The sequence below is a fragment of the Bombyx mori genome, chromosome 26 (genome assembly GCF_030269925.1).
Source record: "Bombyx mori chromosome 26, ASM3026992v2".
Classification (NCBI taxonomy): Eukaryota; Metazoa; Arthropoda; class Insecta; order Lepidoptera; family Bombycidae; genus Bombyx; species Bombyx mori.
In genome coordinates this window covers 10,998,631-11,022,059 of record NC_085132.1, presented here as the reverse complement: position 1 = coordinate 11,022,059, position 23,429 = coordinate 10,998,631, and the positions used below count along the sequence as shown (strand labels likewise).

Genomic DNA, 23,429 nt, shown 5'->3' with positions numbered 1-23,429 from the left:
TCTCCACGTCTACCTGTCTTCGGCGGTCTTTATATCCTCGGCTATCTCTTCCAGACAACCGTTTAATTTACAGAAATTCTAGAAAATATAAAAATATAGTAGGTATGTTGCGGCTATGCAGTATGAGCTGTGAGCTGATGAAATTGCACGATCAGGAATAAAACAAAATTGATATATGGGTGATGGTATGTTAAAGGCAACCTTAAATGGACCAAGTTGCGACCAAGAGCAATTACAATTACAAATATGCAATTTAAAATATGTAATGTACGATTTGTTTAGAAGCTTACATAATAATATTGGAAAAGAGCCCATTTGAATATTTTTCAGAATAAACAAGTATGCGACATAGATAACCTCGACTGTAAACGTATCCCACGTTATTTTTAAACTCAGATCCTCAGTAAATATTAGATCTAAATAAAAGAGAGAGAGAGAGAGAGAGAGAGAGAGATAGATAGATAGATAAATAGTATTCTTTATTGCACACCAAAACACAATTTACATTTAAAAAGGACCCAACGGATAGACAATTACAATTGGCAGATTTTTCGCTAAAAACAATATCTTCCAAACAACCGTTCTTATCTAAATAATTATGTTTGATATAAATCAATTTAAAACTCTATTTGCACTGCGCTTAGCAGTTCATATACATTATCCTTTTTTCTACATTTACTTGTATATGAAATTCATTTCACAATTTCTTATAGACGATAATTTCAAACAGCCTGGAATTTGAAAAAAAACTCATACATTTTATTATTTGCCGCCTTTACGCTTTTATAAGGACTACGCACTCAACCACATTCAAGACACACTCGAGCTGACCTAGTGGGGGGCGATTCATATAACAGCAACGTGTTACACTCACAATTACATTCAGTTTTCACCACGGAGCCAGGACGGTTCCAAGGAAAACGAAATTGTAGTCAGAACCATGAAGCTCCTGGTGGTGTTAGCAGTATGCGCTGTGGCCGCAGCGAATAATGACGAAGACGTCTTCCGATCAGTGATGGGAGTGCTGAAAACTTGCTCCGATGACAACGTCGCATTGTGTCTCAAGGTTTGATTTTATTTCACATTAATTTTCAATTATCACATTCAAATCGCAAACAATTAAAATTTGGTAGGCAGCGGCTTGGCTCTGCCCCTGGCATTGCTGATGTCCACGGGAGACGGTAACCACTCACCATCAGGTGGACCGTGTGCTCGTCTGCCTACAAGGGCAATAAAAAAACAAAAAAGAAAAAAAAAACAATTTTGACAAATTTTTTCAATATTTCCATTTAGTTAATTCAAATTTAACATATAATTTTGAATTATATAATATCAACCATAAAAGCTGTAAGCTAACTTAAATTATCATATTCATAGCATAAGTTATGTAACTGTATAAATTATAATTGATTAAAAAGTTACGATAGCTTGAACTTCGAAATTAACTTTGAGATTAAGTTTTCGAACTCTATATCTTTATTTTGATTGTGTATATTATGTAAGTTCATTATGTATGTTATATTAGGAATGCTTTTTTTTAATTAAATAAATATTAAATCGAATAAATTGTAATATGACCGAATATAAGATTGGACTGTAGTATTTCGTATTTGTAACATATTGAGTTTCCTAGATGAAATTTGAGGAAATACCAAACCGGATATTTCCAACGAAGTACCCAGTCGAACACTGTGTTAGGTGTGCTAGGAGTGAGTTTCAATCTTAAATTCACCTGTCCTTAGTAGTTTCAACTCCTTGAGTATTCAATACGAAAGCCAGCGGATCTGAAAGAAGCTTTATCAAGTCAATTTTTGTCCACAGGAAAAAGCTTTGCGATATGTGGAAAATGTCTCGAATTCTCGAGAACTCAACTTAATCGATGGCGTCAGTCTGATCGGTCAAGGCTCCCCTAGATCAGCCAGGTCCTTCGAGCCTTTACCCGACGAGCCCAGAGCCAGGGAGAATCAAGTGGACCTCAGACTTTTGGACGGAGTTGCCGATTTCTTGGAGAACTTTGTCATTCAGCTACGTCTGCCGAAGGGTGCCATTGAATCTGCGAAGCGATCCTTGGAAGAAGGTAAGATCATATTTTAGATATTTAGTCCAGTTAACTATTAAATTATTTCGCTCAAGTCTTTATGGGTCAGTTCAGTATTTGCGACGCTGGGAGTATATCTGCCCGTCATTTCCATGCTCTCGCATGCGCTTCGTGACAGTATTGTAACTATCTATATTCGAAGCATTATAGCATCTTCCTATAATTCGGAGGCCTGTTCGTTCAGTCTTTGTTGGTCGACTGGCTGATGTCAGTCTTACCTCAGTTCCATTGCAGTACGCTTTATAATATTGTCCTTGTTTAATTAAAAAATAATACATCTTCCAGAACAACGTGTTATAATTTTTTAATTCAGTTACATTTCTAATACAGAATTTTTCTAAGAGAATTAACATATTCCAAGAAACACATAAAAAGTATCCAAGCTTACCATAAAAATATGCCCTTCAATCTATAGTAACAAAACGAATAAATGAACTAAAGGATCTAATATTTTAATTAAATTGTGTCCAAACTATTTGGGCTAAAATTGCAGCGAAAATAATATGAAAAAACCTAAGTCAAAATACATACGTCTAGTGAAAAGCAATAACAAAATCTTAATTGCAATTAACACATAATATACAGGTTTGAAAACGTGATAATGCGAATAATTCTTGGGTTACGTGAGCTTTTTTTTCTTTTTTATTGCTTAGATGGGTGGACGAGCTCACAGCCCATCTGATGTTAAGTGGTTACTGGAGCCCATAGACATCTACAACGTAAATGCGCCACCCACCTTGAGATATAAGTTGTAAAGTCTCAGTATAGTTACAACGGCTGCCCCACCCTTCAAACCGAAACGCATTACTGCTTCACGGCAGAAATAGGCAGGGCGGTGGTACCTACCCGCGCGGACTCACGACAGGTCCTACTACCAGTTAGTAGCTTTTATACATTTCACTGTTTCCCATTTATTACGCTTATATAGCTTCAATCATAACATAGTTTTAACTAATATAACAAACAAAAGACGCAGTCACCAAATTTGAAGTTTATTTTGAGTCAAATCGTGTAGGTATCGCCATTTTACCGGGAAGCAGTTGTGTATTCCATTTTTAAGGATACTGTAGCCAAGACAATAGTAGAGCAGCATTCGCGCTGTAGTCCCTTGAACTCTCCTAACGGCAAGCGGAGAGCACTATCAAGCTCGATCAAAGTTCAAGTCGAAAACCAAAAGCTGCTGCTTAATCATTAATAGATTTTACTTTTGATCGTTACAATATAGCTTAACGGACAGAACTTGGAATCTCAAAGTTACGGTAAATGTATCACCAAAAATAAGCTGGTTTAAAAAAATGCTAAATATCAAATATAAAATTTTTAGTAGTCGATAATTTTATTGTTGCACATTAATGGAATACTTCAAGCCAAAATGATGATAAATAAATATCGGGATTCAAGGGAGATATGAGGAATTCCAGCCTGAACCCGTGCTCACTTAGCCCTTGTTCTGGTGAAACTGGAAAGGCAGTGAGGCCACCAGCAACCCTTCCTTCATAAAAAAATAACAAGAGAAATTGTTCGATCGGTTTAAAATAATTCGGTGTAACATCACCCTACACAAGTATACTCCGGGCGTCTTAACTCAGTACATCAAATTGCATACTTTGTTCCTAAAACTAGAATACTTCATCAATTCACATGTGACCAATCGATGTGTACTTTCCAGAAGTCGTAAGTTTTAAAGAATGTAATTACAACTTTATCTAATCTGTACATAAACTTGCTACATCTAATACTAGTCAGATCGTATGCGCGTCTAAATGTAGCTACAACAACAAAAAAAAAACACGGCCAACTTTCCCGTAACGTAAAAGCACCTTTATACCTTGGGAACCTATGCTGGACGAGACCCGAAATTAACGTCTCGTTATTTAAAATGATTGCGACGAGCACTTATCGTAATTAAAGAGTGAAAGTAGGTACGTAGTATCCCATTCAGTTCGTATAATTTCGTGTAAACGCCACCACGCATTGCGTCTATACACGTCCATACACGTCCACTCGGCACACATAATCCGCCATTGAAATTGGATATTAAATAAAATTAAACTTTCACGACAACGAGATATATCGTAAGGAAAACTCAGATGGACACTTCATTATGAATTAACGAGTTACCCTGGTTGTGACTGGCAAATTTCGGTTGGTGTGTCAGTAAAGTTCCTTAAATAGTTGACGAAGATTATACCAAACTTAAATAGGCAACGTTTTAAGATATCGACAAAAACAGATACATTCACCGCCATCTCACCTATTTCTACCGCAAACTGGTTTTGCGTTCTGGAACATTCTAGATTACAATTGGAATCTTCGACGGTGGCATTCATATCATTATGTGTATGAGCCGATATCCCATTAACACTAGATGTATCAATCATCATCCCACTCACTTCGATTATTATAACTCTTATAGAAAAATAATCTACAGGAGGGAACCACAAGAAAGCGTTTCATATACTAGGGCTAAAATTGTCTTGGATCGAGAGACGAACTCAATCAGAAGACGAAGTAAATTAGATTTTGACTTATTTTCTTTTTACCTTCATAATTGCTAGTAGTGTAAGGCGCTATTTTAGCTACGAACGATTCGGTAGGTGATCTCACTGGGCTCTATCTTGGAGGACTTGCTAACACTAGCCCTAATAAGAGCAATGCTTTTGCATTGAAAAAATCCAGCGAGACGTCCTTTCTAGCAAACCTAAATGAGATTTGAGATAACGTTTAGACTCGTATCCGTATTAAAAATAAAATATATAAATCTACTATCTGAGTACAAGATTTAACACCACGCCAAGCTATACGATTTAGCCGCCAGTAAAACTAAATTGATAAAACATTAATCATTTGGTTATTGATTCAATCAAGAGCTGTACGATTGTGCTCTGAGATCTGTTAATTCGTTGCAGTAATTAATTTGATTTGCATGCGAACATAACTATATTTGTATAAGAATTCGATGTTCCATTTACATTAGTATTTTCGTACCATAACAATGAAGTCTTTAGATATCCACCCAGTGAAAAGCACAGTGATGCTATTTCAAAGGGGAAACTGTACACGAAATTTCTCCCGCATTAGGAGGACAAATATCACACCCCCGATCACCCTCTTCGGCCAATCCTGGGTCAGGAAGGTCAAGTACCTAGGATGCGTCCATGACATTCCTCACATGACTTCATTGATCTCAGCGGTAGCTCTATAGTGCTGTACTGGTGAAACCCCACCATTATCAATTACGCCAATATATGTGTTCATATACTTCTTCATGTGCAATACATATTATTAGATGCATTTCTTCTACTACATAGCATAAGTCGAACTTCAAATTGTCGAATCACATGAATACATCAGGGGACCTATTAAGTCACGCAAACTTGAGTTAGCCTAGCAGTTGATTGAAAGGACCAAACAATACAATAATCTGGAAATAGCTAATTAATTATAGGTCCAGCTCGCTTTTCTTAGAAAACTCCCACAGACACAGTCCACTGAGTTTCTCGCTGGATCTTCTCAGTGGGTCGCGTTTCCGATCCGGTGGTAGATTCTGTGAAGCACTGCTCTTGCTAGGGCAAGTGTTAGTAACGTCATCAGGCTAGAGCTCACTAACTTGCTCAGTTACGCTAGCATAGCCCCTAAAGACTTAGCTTAGGTAGGAAAAAAAAGTGTTTTGTCATATCTTTCCGTCTTTATTAAGGATTTTCTCTCGATGCTAACATTGTTCATCGTATTTCCAAAGCTCAGCTTGGCGAAGTGCTGCTTTGATTAGTATATCTACACGCCAAGAAACTTTGTCAGACAAATGACCTAAACTCCCGCCTCCAATTGTTCTGAAGTCAAATCATTAAAAAACAGTAAATGTGCAACCTCTTATTGTTACCGACTCACTCTTAGAACTTTTAATACTATACCAATGTTTGTTCAATTGGTGAATGTTTTACAAAAACATACCTACAACAGAATTAAATGTTCTTACAACACATGTGCACATAGAAAAATTAAATAGAAGATGCCATGAATCAATTTGTTTGTGTACATATTTATTTATCATTATTCAAAAGCAGCAGTTATAAAGAGAGCGTGTGGAAAAGAACAAAGGCAAATTATTTGAACACGTGTAAGCAATATACAAATTGTTTTTTTTTTTTTTTTTCATTTTTTATCATGCAATACACTCACACTTATAGAGAATATAGAGAAGGAGTGCATCAAGGAGTGAATGTTAAATTTTTTTTTTTATTATGCATTAATAATACATTAAATCATTAAAAAAATATTACACACACTACTATGTATTTGACACACACACAAGCATGCATACTATTTGATTATTGTCAAACTTTTCTTATTTCTTATATTTTGTGGTCAAATTGAAAATTGGTTAATATTGTTTGTCTTTAATATTATTGGTCTACAGTGTAGTCTTGGCGAAATCTGTGATTATACTGGCGGTAGGCCCTCTTGTGAGTCCGCACGGGTAGATACAACTGCCCTGCCTATTTCGGCCGTGAAGCAGTAATGAGTTTCGGTTTGAAGGGTGGGGCAGCCGTTTTAACTAAACTTGAGACCTTAGAACTTATATCTCAAGGTGGGTGGCGCATTTACGTTGTAGATGTCTATGGGCTCCAGTAACCACTTAACACCAGGTGGGCTGTGAGCTCGTCTACCCATCTAAGCAATAAATAAAAAAATTATAGAAGAATAGTATATTATAGAAGAAGTCTTTGACAGTAGTACCATAATAATGTCCAAGCTTATAATTTCAATTAATTATAGTCGAAATTCGATTACCGGGGGACCACTAGTATTATTAAATATACTGTGGGAAATTCCCTTCTCTTTCAATGATAAAAGTAAAAATGAGCTTCACATAAAACTGCTTCGTCATTTAAAATGTTTTCGAATCTCATTCCCAAAAGCCGGTTTTAATGTTTTATATATATAAAAAAAATAGAAAGTTTTATTCCGACATATGTATTTAAAGACGCGGCGTTTTTCGGTTACGTAACTGCTTACATAAAAATAATGAGAGAAATTGATACTTGCTCTCGATGTTGTAACTAATTACAAGAACAATTAATTACATTGCGGGTCAAAATTATTGCCGCCGAATACATATATACGAAAAGCATTACGATAATCTGTTACTGTTGTCTATACTCAATAATCACGAATTCTCAGGTTTAAGCGTTTTAAAAAATAGTCAAAATATTGTGTTTTAATTGAACGCTGTCAATTCAATTAAAATATTAATTACTAGCGGCCCGCTCCGGCTCCGCTCGGGTCTTTAACAAAAATTTCAACGATATTTGACGTTGTTTTATTTTTTTAAATAAAAGAACACTTATTACGGCATAATTATAATAGTTAGACATATACTGTCGCGACGCTTTTTGTAAATAATAATGTGTTCTACAAAGTCGTAGTACATTATTTTGTTCTATCATCAATAGTTTTCGCAGAGCATGCGATGTAAAGAATATGTTAGGTAATTTTTTTACACCTTGGGTTACATTATTGGAGTTTTAGTAAGGATCCGTAATTTTTTTCAAAAAAGATTATAGCCTATGTCACTCGGTAATAGTGTAGCTTCCAAACAGTGAAAGAATTTTTCAAATCGGCTCAGTAGTTTCGGAGCCTATTCAATACAAACAAACAAATCTTTCCTCGTTATAAAATTAGTATAGATTACTAGATGAGGCGTACGGAGAGAGAAAAGTTCTGCTCTAAATGCGGCACAATCTTACCTGCCTGCCTGGAATAACTTCTGTCCCCTACAGGCGAATCCAAGCACCTGTCATTTTAACGAGCTTGGACTTCATGACTGGTAGTGCAAAACGATGTCAGTTAGTGAACGAGCCAATGTTCCTTTTAGATCATTAACCACGTCCCTACCGAGTTTGTTTCACATCAAGAGCTGTGCAAAAAATATTTCTTCTTATTCTGAGAAATCTTTTAATATTATCTATTGCATAGCTTTTATCGCGGGCCTTGAGCGCGGCGTCCGAATCATGAAATACCGTAACGAAAAAAACCTTACACCCCACACTCCGCCTACCATGTAGTTCGCGTTCAACACATTCACACGTTGCGCTTGTGTAGTGTTTGTGAATAAGCGCGTGGCGTGACGTCACACTGCATGCGCATCATGAAAAGTCTGCCCATCTCTCTCTCGCGCGGTCTAGCTTATGAGTGTGAAGGGGACAGTTAAGCTTTTGCTTTTATTAATGTTCAAAATAGCGTGGTCTTTTTTTATTATTGTTTTAATATTAAATTATAATTGTCTAATTATAATTGCATAAGTTGATAAAAAACGCTATGCAATAGCTTTACCGCGGCAGTTTCCGAGTGCCACACGTTCTTTGTTTTTTTTTTTCTTTCTTTTGGGAACACTTCTAATACACCCTGTATATGAATCAACTGATGCCTAAGACAACCGTCACGCAATTGAAATTTCGACCTTATGTCATTATTTAACGGATTATAAACTTTCAATATTGTATTGCACGATCACGACATTTTAGATCCTTCCGATCTACTAACGTTGATTTTAGGTACCCCAAGCACCGGTCATCGTTCTCGTCGAACCCGTCGCTTGCGACAAAGGGCTCGTCAAGTAAACTAACCCACAAACACAGCCCACTGAGCTTCTCGCCGGACCTCCTCAGTGGGTCGCGTTTCCGAACGGTGGTAGATTCTGCGAAGCACTGATCTTGCTAGGGCTAGTGTTAGCAACGTTATCAGATTAGAGCTACTTAATAGTTAGGTTACGCTGGCATTACCCTCTAAGATTTCCAGTTTAGATAGTAAAATTAATAAATATGGCACGATTATTCTTTTATAGCAAAATTCGCATCAAAGCCCTTATTCTAATATAATAGGGTGATCGTAGCGAGGAATACGCGCAGTATTGTGTTTTAAATGGGTAATTCGGTGCAATTTCGGTGTGGTATTATCATAGGACGGAGAGCACTTAGGTAATCAGTTGCTCGGCACACCAGGTCCCGTGGCAGGCTCGGCCGTTTTCTCCAGCCCGTTTAAGTGAAGCGACCAGTTTTTGCAAGGCCTCACAGCATGTTCCACAGTAAAAGTGGTTCTAGGAAAATGCTACGCGACGAGCTTTCGAAATACCTGCACTTTCTATAAACGTTTAGAATCACAATTCAATTTTAAGTAAGCTCAAGCGCATTTTAATTGTGTGGTCGATACACGGCGTGACTGTTAATGACAATGGTAAAAGCCTATTGTCTTTTCCAAAACCCTGTTTGAACTTTAACGGCAAATGATTGAATGATTGAATAGCATTCCAACTGGAAGAGTGTTATTGTAATAAGGATTTTATTTTTAGCCAATTAAGGTCTCATTTTTAGATTTTAGCAGAGTCTGGGGGGGAGTGAACGATACTTATCATGCTTTTCTAATTACGCTGTCACTGCATGCGTCTACGTATTGCGTATTTCAGAGGGTAGATGATATCTAAAGACTAGAGAAAGCCTAGTAAGGATAAGAACGGAAGTCATAACAACGTCTGTAGATTATTATTTATCAACGCTGTTACAAAATTCATGCGAGCTGGTTCAAATGTCCAATATTTACGTAGACCCTCAAATAGTTACAATAGGATATCATGTTCCAAGCAGTTTAAAATCATCATCATAATGGCATTATTTTAAAATATCTTTCCTTCCAGGTCGCGGTAAGAAGAAGAAGTTGAAGCAACTCCTGCCCATACTGGCACTCCTTCAACTGAAGATCCAGTCTCTCATCCCCGTCTTCCTCGGAATCATTGCCTTTGCCGCCGTCAAGGGTCTTATGTTAGCTAAAGCAGCGCTCTTGGCTTCCGGTTTAATACTCCTCAAGAAACTGCTTTCCAAAAACGACCATCACGAGAGCTATGAGGTCGTGGCGCATCCCCACCATGAAGAGCACTTCAGCCACAGTAGCGGTGGCGGTGGAGGCGGTCACGGAGGCTGGGGAAGGTCTGCCCCAGATGCCCAGAACTTGGCCTATAATGCCTACTTGCACTAAAACCTAACAGCTGTCTCGCTCACACATATGAAGTTTCAACTGTGTGAGCAGGACACAGTTTTTTCGAGCGTCGTATTTACCTCATATCGGAAAAAATAATTTATTTAATTTATTTAAATTATTTATTTTAATTAAGTGAAAGTTTAGCGTTTCTCTTTGGTTTGTTTCGATGCGTCGCCCGCACTGCTATGTATATATAGTACTTTAAATTCTACATTGTACCTGTTTTGTTATTATCATTAATATAATCTATGTAGACAATCCATTACATTAGTATTCATTTAAAAAATATTTTTTTTTTATCTATTCAATTTCAATTATATAAAAATCTTTTGTAAATAATCTTTCGTATATTTTTATTTATGTATCAAGTTATTTTTGATCCTTCGATGTGTATATAAATATCTATTTATTTATCAATATGTAATTTGAGTGGCGATGTCCTTTCTTCCTGTATAAAAATCTTTATCTTTCTCGTTTTATTTATTGAAAAATCCAAATAAATCTTGTTTATAAAATTTGTTTTTGTTATTTTCTAATCTATCCAAAACTGCGATCCTTTTAACAGAAGTTATACTTCGGCTAACGAGGAAAATCAACTAAGACATGCAATAGCCCCAATAGGAATCACTTTTGCAATGGGAATTGACCTTTTTTTTCTTAAAAAAATTATAATTTGCGTAATTACTGGTGGTAGGACGTCTTGTGAGTCCGCATGGGTAAGTATACCCTGCCTATTACTACCGTGAAACAGTAATACGTTTCGGTTTGGATGCTGGGGCAGTCGTTGTACTGTAAAAACGGAGACCTAAGAAATCATATCTCAAGGTGGGTGGCGGCATTAACGTTGTAGATGTCTATGGGTTCCGGTAACCAATTAGCACCAGGTGGGCTGTGAGATCGTTCACCCACTTAAGCAATAAAACAAAAATAACAAAAAAATTGGAACAGTTTTTTATATGAAGCGAGAAATTAATAGAAGGATGAAAGGAATACCGGGTACAGTACAATGTCGCGGGTTAATTATTTTTTGTGAAATTATTCCCCCATTTTTACGCCACTGATGATATTATCATTCTTGAAAAGCAATGACATTTTCTATTAGCTATTAAAATATAACAACAATGAATGCTTAAGAAATACTCTAATTATTTTCTTAAATTGGTCTACATATTTCACAACAAAATATCAAAAACTTAAGAGTCACACCCTATTTTTCTTTTGATGAAAAATCATTGCGGGCTTTGGTATTAAATTTAATGATACGTCAGATATAGTAATCATTTTTAGTTTTATGATGAAATTTCATAATAGATTCAATCATTCGATTCTTAAAGTTGTTAACAATGACAACTGACGGTGAATAAATAGTAATGTTATTTACATAATATAATTTGCGTAATTACTGTTGGTGGGAATACTTGTGAGTCCGCGCGGGTATGTACCACCACCATACCTATTTCTGCCGTGAAGCAGTAATGCGTTTCGGTTTGAAGGGTGGGGCAGCCGTTGTAACTATACTTGAGACCTTAGAACTTATATCTCAAGGTGGGTGGCGCATTTACGTTGTAAATGTCTATGGGCTCCAGTAACCACTTAACACCAGGTAGGCTGTGAGCTCATTCACCCATCTAAGCAATAAAAAATAAAATAAATAAATCATTGTGTTTAAAAGATCTCAAACACGCGATTTTTTTTTTAATTCTTCGTTAAAATACTAATCACGTATTGTTGTTAGTCAGGGGAGCCGTATTTAAGTTCGACCTCACGCTTCAGGTTGAGTGGTGGTATTAACGTTGTTGATGTCCATGAGCTCCGGTGACCTATCTGGAGGTGGGCCGTGAGCTCGTTCACACAGATCTGTGATACACGGGGTGGGGTAGCCGTTGTGAATAAACTGAGAGCTTAAAAAAAAAGTGTGTACAGTCAGAAGAGCCTAGATGTTGTAAAAGCTCAAACGTTCCAGCTCCGGCTATGGAATGAGCTCCCCTCCACGGTGTTTCCCGAGCGCTATGTCATGTCCTTCTTCAAACGAGGCTTATGGAGAGTATTAAGCGGTAGGGAGCGGCTTGGCTCTGCCCCTGGCATTGCTGAAGTCCATGGGCGACGGTAACCACTCACCATCAGGTGGGCCGTATGCCCGTCTGCCTAAAAAGGCAATAAAAAAAAAAAAAAAAACTTTACTATCGAAAGGTCCTGTGTCGTTCAGGAGTATTATAATAACGAATAAAATACCTGACCAGAAAATTAGGCTGCAATAATAATATTATTGTATTGTCATCATCATTGCTTAGTTCGATAATTTTAACGTTCGCGATAGCGTAAAAGTTAACTCAAATTTGTATGGAGTTAGAACAGCGCCCCTAACGGCAAACGTAAGCAAACTCCATACAAATCTGAGTTAACTTTTACGCTGTCGAGAACGTTAAAAAACTCATACTAAGCACACTGTCTTTAAAACGTATGTCATTTTTAATACGCTTTTATTAGCTTTGTAACGGAATCTTTGAACATGATTTTGACCCCCTTCAAAACGTCGAATTAACTCGAAATTTGGTATACTTATTAAGGACTGATGACAATTCAATATACAAAAAAAATTGAAAAAATTTAATATCAACTAAAAAATGAAAAATAAATAATAGTTTAAAAAAACTAACCAAATACGCTTTTATAGAAAATCCAACTAAAAAATAGATAATAAATTTGAATTAAAAATAGTGTAAGAAAATTTTATTTTAAATATTTATTGTTTATTATTTAAAGTTTTTATTGTAAAAACAGCGTAGGGTGCTTTTCAGGATATTATCAAAATAACCCTTCTACTCATATCTGTTCATAAAATATTTATAACTACTGATACCATTCAATTTACTAAAATTTATTTTCTATTTTTTAGTTGGATTTTCTATAAAAGCGTATTTTGTTAGATTTTTTTAAACTATTATTTATTTGACCTTACGTCAAGCTGATGAAAGCTGCGATAAGAGATTGCACAGATATTATTTAAACTCGTATGCTAGTACAAGTAGATGCAAACTAGATAGGTCAAGCTAATAAAAGGGTGATAACAATCCTATAGTACTTGCCCAGCATCGAAGATACGACTTCATATGCGCTCTCTATTCCGCTGAGTTAGTGTAACTAGTGCCATCTATGGACAGAAGGCTGAACTAAATTCAATGCTGTTTGTTGATAAACATAAAAAAGTTCAAGGTGATTTCCAAGTTAAACTAATGAAATGTTTAAAAAACTTTTCATTAGCATAAATAAAGAATAGACATAAAATTCTGTTTTTAAAGATCGAGAAGGCATGTCAAATTCAGATAAGATTATTTATTTGCCTATAAAATAGGAAAAAAAACCTTTTTTAGAATTAGAATTTAGTTTTAGAAGATATAGTGCATGGTTAAATTTCAAATAACTACTACATATTACGTGTGGAAACGTAACTTGGCTAAAAAAAGACAAAACAAATTGTTTCACAAACAGAATCTGGTCCATTCACTTGTTTTATTTTACAAGATTTGCTACGCTGCGAGTTCATTGTCCGACTTCTTTTTATTTTAAATCGTGGTTTTAGTCTGTGAGAATAGTCTGACAGATTTAAAAAAAGTTAGGGCGTGTTTTAATCACGCACAGGATGTTATTAGCATACTGCCTATTTCTATTTTGAAGCAATCATGGGTTCCAATGTTAAGAGTGAGACAACTGTGGCTGTACAATGCAATTGAGACTGCAACCTCATGTCTCAAAGTAGATGGTGGTATTACACTTACAATATCTATGGGCTCCGAGTGCTCTGCACTGCCGATTACCCATTAAAAAAAAGCTACTTAAAGCAATTATCGTAGGTATTGAGTTTTCTTGATATGTTGCTTTTTAATCTCGAACTGTAATTTTTAACTCAACATCAGCCAATGTATCTCCAGAAATAGAATCGCAGAATTAACATTAAAACAAATCAGGTAAATAAAAAATTGGAGACACGGAAATCCGACCTTTGGCCTCTAATAAATGATAATAAATGACCTATTCATGATAGTGACAATTAACCAATTAGCAATTTTGCTAAGTCTTAATCCTAATAAATGACCTATTCATGATAGTGACAATTAATAAATGAAGCAAAGAAAGACTATAATAATATGTGATTTAATGACTATAATTCGCACAAGAAGACAATTTATGAATGTGATTTCGAAGGGTAAAATCGGCTAATTTATTAACCGTTTAGAATCTGTAGATGTCAAGGTTCTCAAACATACTTACGAAGTCAATAAATATTTAAAAGTTCATTAAACTGTGAATGCAACCGCATTTTGTATTGTCAAGGTTACAACTATAGTTACGACGCAAGTGATTCATACTTTTTTGTTCTGTTTAATCTGTGGTCGTTTTATTTCCCGCCTCAGCTGCAAGATGGCGTAACATCATTGCATTAGTTTTTTTTTTGTTTTCTTTTGCTTTTATTTGAGATCGTTATCTAAGCCTCTGTGTGCATTTTGTTTTTTCTGATTATCTAAGTATTACTGATATAATATTTTGCATTTTTGACGTCACGTAAAATTGAAACTAATGTTAAGAGCTCATGAAATAATCAGTTAATAAGTTTAATTAAACACAATAGGAGCCATTGGGTTTTCTTTTTTATTAAAATTGTATACTCCGCGATTAATTCAATTTATAATGTTCATATTTAAGTGAGTCTGTATATAAATTCTAATTTATGTTTTCCTGCATTTTGAAAAAAAAATATCTTTGTTTTTTCCACTTGGTCAAGGTGAAGGTCACTGACCGCAATTTGTGTTTTGTACGGCTATCAATAGATGGCAGTAGGCTAGGTTAAAAGCGTAATATACCTCCTAGTGGTTAATAACCTTAAACCTGTGACACAGAGTTCAAGTTCCTCTAAAGTTAGATTTTTTGTAATTCGTTGCCGTGATAATTTTTTACTCCAAATATGCTTCTTAATTGATGTTAAGTGGTTACTGGAGCCCATAGACATCTACAACGTAAATGCGCCACCCACCTTGAGATATAAGTTCTAAAGTCTCAGTATAGTTACAACGGCTGCTCCAACCTTCAAACCGAAACGCATTACTGCTTGGCAGAAATAGGCAGGACGGTGACCGGCGGTGGCACCTACCCGTGCGGACTCACAAGAGGTCCTACCGTCAGTAATTACGTAAATTATAATTTTGCGGGTTTGATTTTTATATGATGTTATTCCTTCACCGTGAGAGTCAATCGTGAACATTTGTTAAAAACGTATTTCATTAGAAAAATTGGTACCCGCCTGCGGGATTCGAACACCGGTGCATCGCTGCATACGAATGCACCGGACGTCTTATCCTTTGGGTCACAATGACTTTATATGCCGTCATAATTCGAACCCTCCAGGAAAAGGTCTTTGATCAAAACCAAGATCGCGTGTCGTAGTATCAAACAAGCGCCAAGTGAGAGGCTGATTTACCATATTCATAGCGAGACAGCTTTCCCAACCAGCTGTACTACAAATACAGTTATTACTCTTGTGTTTTAAACAGAAATTTATTTATTTAGTACAGTTATTTACTGGTGGTAGGAGCTCATGTCAGTCCGCACGGGTAGGTACCACCACCCCGCCTATTTCTGCCGTGAAGCAGTAATGCGTTTCGGTTTGAAGGGTGGGGCAGCCGTTGTAACTATACTGAGACCTTAGAACTTATATCTCAAGGTGGGTGGCGCATTTACGTCGTAAGTATCTATGGGCTCCAGTATCACTTAACACCAGGTGAGCTGTGAGCTTGTCCACCCATCTAAGTAATAAAAAAAAACGTTAAGAAGTTAAGATACTTATTGCGATGCAGATTAACCTATAATCTAAAGCCGAAACAGATTAGGTACGATAAAGCTTGGGCTCCGGTAATCGCTTTAAGAAATGAAGATTTGAATTTAGGCTTTCTTTTTCTAATGCACCTAACGCATATTTACAAACAGCTTTCATAGATATTTTTTTCCTTATCTATTCGCTGTTAGCCTACGGGGCTATTCTAGCCACCCCGAGATGGGTTGGTGGGCTCGACCTGAGAGAATTTGCTAACACTAGCCCTAGTAAAAGCAGTACTTCGCAGAATCTACCACCGGATCGGAATCGCGACTCACTGAGAAGATCCGGCGAGAAACTCAGTGGGTTGACATAGTCGACATCTCTAAAACTCTACTAGAACGTATAGTATTATTATTTTGCCTATTTCTACCCCGACGCAATCATGGGCTTCGATCTTTTTATTGCCTTTCTAGGCTGGTGAGCATACGGAATATCTGATAGTAAGTACTCACCATCGCTTACGGACATCAGAAATGCCAAGGGCCAAAGCCTAACCGCTGTCAACTGCCTACTGTTTTTTTATTGCTTAGATGGGTGAACGAGCTCACAGCCCAACTGGTGTTAAGTGGTTACTGAAGCCCATAGATATCTACAACGTAAATGCGCTATCCACCTTGAGATATAAGTTCTAAGGTCTCAGTATAGTTACAACGGCTGCCCCACCTTTCAAACCGAAATACATTACTGCTTCACGTCAGAAATAGGCGTGGTGGTGGTACCTGCCCGTGCGGACTCACAAGTGGTCCTACCACCACAGTAAAACTTGTACTTTGAAAGGTGGGATCTCAGGTCACAAAAAGTGGCATTCGTTGATCACTTACGACTAGATAGAACGGGAACTCATCATTCCCCTTTAGTACAATTAAATCTATATATTAATACGTGAAGCAAAAACATTGTATCCCTTTTTACAAAAATTGCGCGGACGGAGGAGTATGAAATTTTCCACACTTATAGAGAATATAGAGAAGAAGTGCATAATGCTAATATTTTTTTTAAATAATGCATAAAAGATACTTTAAATCAATAAAGAAAACATTACACAACCTACCATGTATTTGACACACACACATATACTCTTTGTTTTTTGTCAAACTTTTGTTATTGCTTAAAGTCAGTAGTCAAATTGAGAATAGGTTAGTATTGTTTATCTTTAATATTACGAGTATTTGTCTATAGTGTAGTCTTGGCGAAATCTGTAACAATAGGACCATGATAATGTTCAAACTTATAATTTCAATTAATTATAGTCGAATATCGACTACTGCGGGAGCACTAGTAAAAATTGTTACTGTCAGTCCAAATAGTGCAAGCGAACGAAAAGTATAGCTTATCTGCTGTGAAACCCCCCTTAAATTCTCTTAAACACTGACAGTTTGAATGAATATGTAATTATAAAAAGAGCTTGTAATAAAAGCAGAGAAAGGATGAGATGTTATGATCTGAATAGCACTTGTTACTAATTGTGTGATGTTAAATGACGAGACAATTAATTAGCTTAGAACAGTTTCAAGCTTATTTAACCTACTGAGTTTCTCGCTGGATCTTCTCAGTGGGCTGTGTTTCCGATCCGGTGGTAGATTCTGCACTGCTCTTGTTAGGGTTAGTATTAGCTAATACGGCAGGTTAGAGTCCCGTGAGCTCACCTATTTTTTATTGTATGTATAGGCAGACGAGCACACGGCCCACCTGATAAATGGTTACCGTCGCCCATGGACTTCAGCAAGCCAAGGGCAGAGCCAAGCCGCTGCCTACCGTTAATTACTCTCCTCAAGGCTCGTTTGAAGAAGGTCATGTCATAGTGCTCGGGAAACGCCGTGGAGGGGAGCTCATTCCAGAGCCAGATGGTACGTGGTAATAAGATCTCTGGAAACGCTCTGTGGATGAACGCAGTGGCTCCAGATAGTATGGGTACCTACTCTCTCGGTTAGGCCTCAGATCTTCGAACTGAGGTTTTTACAAACCTTAATGGGCTAAAGCGCTTTGGTTCACATGTTGAGTTCTGGCCCACAGACACGCGCTGCCCCTCACGTTAAGGGATGTCTCCCTCCTGCCTATTCGCTAATAGCCTACGAGGCTATTCCAGCATCTCGCTGACGAGGCTGACACCAAAATGAGACCGTAGTAATACCTATGCGCCTTAGGATTATCTGTGCAAGTGTTAGGAATGTTTGAACTTTAAAAAAAATCATCCATTCACAAATATCTTCCAGAAGATTTTAACCGGGGTATAGTCCAGTCCGTTTGTACTAATAGCGTCTTAAGCTCTGTTCCATTCATTACCTTTTTTTTTTTTTTGCTTATGTGGATGGACGAGCTCACAGCCCAACTGGTGTTAAGTGGTTACTGGAGCTCATAGACATCTACAAAGTAAATGCGCCACCCACCTTGAGATATAAGGTATCAGTATAGTTACAACGGCTGCCTCACCTTTAAAACCGAAACGCATTACTGCTTCACGGCATAAGCAGGCAGGGTGATGGTACCTACACGTGTGGACTCACAAGAGGTCCTACCACCTGTAAATTTTTATCCTTCCAAGTGTTATTCCTTCTTCAAGTCCTTCTTCAAACGAGGCCTGTGGAGAGTATCAGGTGGGCCGTATGCTCGTGTCTACCTATACGCCAATGAAAAAAAAAACTTTTAAAATAATCTTCCAGTCACAAATATCTTCCAGAAGATTTTAACCAGGGTAGAGTCCAGTCCGTTTGTATTAATAGTTCGACGTCTTAAGCTCTGTTCCATTCATTAGCTAATTATTAAGTAATGACTAAAGCAAGAAAACAATAAACTATTCTGTAGCAATTAGCACTTTAACCATCTCATTATCGTTCAGCAACTTTTTTGGAATCGATGTGCTTGTGCTAACTTCAGTTACGTTGAGGATAGGATCGTCCAAAATGATTACTTTAATGAGATAGGTATTTTCTTTGATGATGAAGGATCGCGTGCCGTTCGCGGTAATCATGTTTTCTCCGAGCCTTTCTCCGGTGTTAGAGGGCAAACTTGCGACCCCGTTTGGAAATTGGTACGACGCAAGTCAAGAACTTATTATTTAATAGCTGTACCCGTCCGCTTCGCTGGGCATTTAAAATTAACATTATTATTTCACACCCCCACAAAGATTCTCGTCATTAACGCCCCCGCAATTACTGGTGTAGGGAGTCCAACGCTTATAAAAATATTAGCCTATCCATTGGGTACATGTATTTTCTACATGGATACCAAGTTTCAAGTCAATCGGATGCATAGTCCAGTAGTTATAACGGAACATCCGTAAAAACCACTGTAGATTTATATATTAGTATAGATATAGATTAGGCTCAATTTACATAATATGAATTATATTAAGCCCATACAGGTAATCTTCCTATAACACGGTATTTTACAACACGGTTCCACTGTAACGCGAAGAGAAAAAATTCCCAAGACCCTCTTATAACACGAGACTTCTACAGCACGATAATTTAATTTTCGTTTAAAATTATTCAGAAAATTACATTAAGCACTATGAATGCACTATATTTGGGAACAACCGAAATTTTACTGCTAATTTTCTTATGTATAATAGGTAAAAAATTACATGTTACATACCTACAAATACATACATACACATACACACACATGCATACATACACATAGATACATACACATACATACATACACATACACAAATTACTGGTAATAGACCTCCTGTGAGTCCGCAGCGGTAGATACCATATTTCTGCCGTGAAGCAGTAAGGCGTTTCGGTTTGAAGTGTGGGGCTGCCTTGGTACCTACCCGTGCGGACTCACAAAAGATCCTACCATTTTGAGCACTCTGGATCCAAACCAGCCTTTAGGTTAAGGTAGTTTTCATGTTAATTTTGAGTTTGTGCTTTATTATTATTATTACAAGTAACATACAGTAGCTATGAATTATTAGGCTAGTTTTTATTATGTGTAGTATTCTTCAAGCTGCAGGAACTTTCTCACTATTCTGCATGTATTTAGTATAGCTGCTTTTTGTAGTGAAATAAATATGTTATCTTTTAAATCTAGAAGCTTTAAGCTATTGTAGATGTGGTTTGGGACAACTCCAGTGGTTGAGATTATTATTGGAGCTATGTAAACTTTTTTCTGTTTCCCAATTCTAACTATTTCTTCTATTTTTATTATTATTATTATTATTATTTGATTTTTTGTTCTTCTTATTATTATTATTGTTTTTGTTTTAGTCCGAGATTAGTTACTATTTTTATTTAATTTTAGTATAAATGAAATGTTAATGCAATGTAATGAAGTGTAATATGGATGCAAAATCTGAAGTAAATTAAATAAATAAAAAAAAATATATATATACCTACCAGTAATTTCACCAATTATAATTTTGCGAGTTTTTGATTTTTATTCCTTCACCGTGGAAGTCAATCGTGAACGCTTGTTAAGTACGATTTCGCCCTACAATCCCACATGTGTATAACATAACATAATATAGTCTAAATATATAAATAACATAACTATGTAATTATTCTCTGGTTATGGTTATGGTTATGGGTTAACACAAGGGCTGTTGTCCGTGATTTGTTCCCAGTTACTGTTATAATAATAAAAAATAAGTCTCTGTCGTCGAGTCCAGGGTAGGGCGGACTTTATCCGCTTCCTGCCTCGCTTAAGCTTATTACTTGAGTCATTTATTTATTAAAACAGTATTCGGAAGCACGTAAACAAAATGATTAGACGCGCGGCAGGAGAAATATCATGAATATTCAGTGTGCATGGAATAACACGCGTATATAACTAATTAAAATGTTTAAATTTGAATGAATTAATTTGGTCAATTACATGTATCATAATGAGTAATAATTTAATTGTAATACTTAGATTATAACAAAAAGAATGCTTGTAAATAAAAAGTAAGTACATATTTATTTCAATAAATAAATGTACTCACAACGCATTTAGTTCGGTATTCTGGATTCTTAGACATATGTAATACCTCCTTTTCGGTCTTATTTCGCGTTACGACATGATGGTTATGTCGTCATGGTATTATTTCTGAAGTGTTCTATACTTCACAGTTTTCGTGGTCACGGAGGACTGCGGAAGATTCAGTCGTAAAAGAAATTTGATTTAAATATAAGAATATGTCATGTTGTAATGAAAATATTTAAATGGTAAAAAAATATATAATATGTCGTTTGGTTTATAGATTTAAAACAATAATACTTGCTTATATATTTCGGCAGAAGAGCGCACGGATGGAGTCCACTATCCTTCTTAATTGAGACGCTAAGAATTTAGGTTTGATAAGTTTCCTATACTACTTCCTTTACTACCGATAAGCAACTCACAATGAGATTTCGATATCAGACCTTAATGTGGGCGGTAATCATGTTGTATGTTGGTTTCAGTGGCCAAGGTTTGTTCCATCTAAAAAAAGACTACCTAACGCATTTCGTAAAAAAAAACTAGAATTTTTTAATTTTTTTTAATTGCCTTTGTAGGCAGACGAGCGTACAGCCCACCTGATGGTAAGTGTTACCGTCGCCCATGGACTTCATCAATGCCAGGAGCAGAGCCAAGCCGCTGCCTAGAATATACGTAATGTGTGACATTATTACGCAGTCTCCTTTATTGGACAGAATTTAGAAAATTTTAAAGTCGATCGATCGAAACGGAATTATACTCCGTTGCCTGTTTTATATTCGTCACCTAATCTAACCTGTGCTTGGGAATGTGATGGAATTATTTGATTCCAAACACAAAGCTAGCGTTCGTAGAAAGAAAAACCAAAAACAAATCCATAAAATAAAAGACATAACAAGCTTTCGTTTTTTAATAAATTAAAAACAAAAACAAAAAACATATTATAAACAGCACATCACTCATAACGATTAATAAATTAAACATTTACATTAAAAACTTAAATAGTATTAAAGCCAAACATAAAAATAAATAAAATTATTTAAACGCAAAACTATCACTATGTCGCAGACCGCGATTCGCATCCACCGCGCCGAGTGAAAACAGATTTATCGGAGCAAGTAACCGTGTCTAACTAATGGGGTTTGTGGGCTGAATACGCTAGGCTCTGCGCGTCTAATGACCTACCCCATCCGCTGCTTCCGTGACCTCCGCCGCTACTGTAACCACTAGACGAGTCTCCGCCATATCCGCTTGTACCTCCATAATCGTGGCTCGAAGTGTGACTAGATGTATGCTGAGGATGCGCCACCACTTCATAAGTCACGTGCTTCTGTTGTGACATCAATTTCTTCAAACCAATTATCGCTGACAAGACCAATGCCAGTTTTCCTATCAGTAACGCCTTGCCAGCTATTAATGCTATAGCTCCGATCGCAAGAGGCATTATTGCCATCATCTTCATAGCCATAATCGCCATTATTGGTCCAAGGATTTTTGAGGCTTTCTTCTTTTTCCCTCTGCTTTCTTCCGCGGCGTCATCATCGACGAAGGAAGTCACAGTATCTTGAAGAGCTCTTCCTGCACCAGTCACAGCATCCAAAATATCAGTACCTTTCACTTCAACACTAAGAGAATGAGTTTCCAAATAGGACTTCAGTCTTGAAAGTGGGTCGAGAGATCTGGGTGCTCCCGTCTGTATGACATCAGCTGACTTGTAGATCTTCACTCCATCGGTAAGAGCGAACGAATCCTTCTGCCCTATATACTTGTCCACGTATGAGAAGAACTTGTTTTTCAGACAGGATGTAGGGTCTTTCTTTAAGCAGTCGTCGAGATCGTTTTCAGAGTACGACGTATCTTGGGCGGGCAGAGCGGATGTAGCCGCAATCAAAGCGAAGATAAACGACGTCCTCCACATGATGCAGTCTGCGGCTTAATGCGCAAACGCAACTGGTTGTGGGCCTTTATATACTGTCTCCGCACCCCTCGGTTGTGAGTCGTCTTGAAGCTACTTTCGCGGGGCAAAAGTAAAGTTGGTATTTCATAATATCGCGAGTGAACGGTCATTGTCGGGGTCGACCTAAGCCGAGATGGGTCCTTGACTTTGCTGCTTTTAGTAAAAATGTATGCTAAATTGTTTTTTTTTTTTTTATCTGATCGCAAGTAGTGGATTGAATTCTAAATGAGATAGATGAGCATACGGCCCAATGTTCGTCGAATATAGTTGACAATGGACACGATCTGGCATATAAACTAGTTTTATTGTTACAGAGCAGATTGCGCGTTACGGATTTCCATTCGACTGATTTATCGGAATACGATAATCATTTAACAATAATGGGTGATTTTGGGGTCATTTTTGGGGCAGATAAGCGGACCATCCGATCAGCTGTTATTAAGTCATCTGGCATTTTTTTTTATTGCCCTTTGAGTTTGAGTTTGGTGTTTAATTTGGATGCAAAATTTTTTGTGTTATTATCCTCTGTGGTAAGTGAACCAATATCAGGATTTAAATGTCGCTGG

General features: G+C 36.9%; 2 protein-coding genes across 2 annotated transcripts; one reads left to right on the top strand and one right to left on the bottom strand.

Annotated features, from left to right (window-relative positions):
- The first annotated feature begins 840 nt into the window (after positions 1-840).
- Positions 841-10,644, top strand: LOC101740726 (uncharacterized). Its single transcript, XM_004926055.5, has 3 exons — positions 841-1,066; positions 1,822-2,077; positions 9,789-10,644. The coding sequence occupies exons 1-3, from the start codon at positions 941-943 to the stop codon at positions 10,124-10,126; spliced, it is 720 nt and encodes a 239-aa protein (XP_004926112.1). The 5' UTR covers positions 841-940; the 3' UTR covers positions 10,127-10,644.
- An 11,157-nt stretch (positions 10,645-21,801) lies between these two features.
- On the bottom strand, positions 21,802-22,836 carry Osi7 (osiris 7). Its single transcript, NM_001142751.1, has one exon. The coding sequence runs from the start codon at positions 22,822-22,824 to the stop codon at positions 22,039-22,041; it is 786 nt and encodes a 261-aa protein (NP_001136223.1). The 5' UTR covers positions 22,825-22,836; the 3' UTR covers positions 21,802-22,038.
- Between the last annotated feature and the right edge of the window lie 593 nt (positions 22,837-23,429).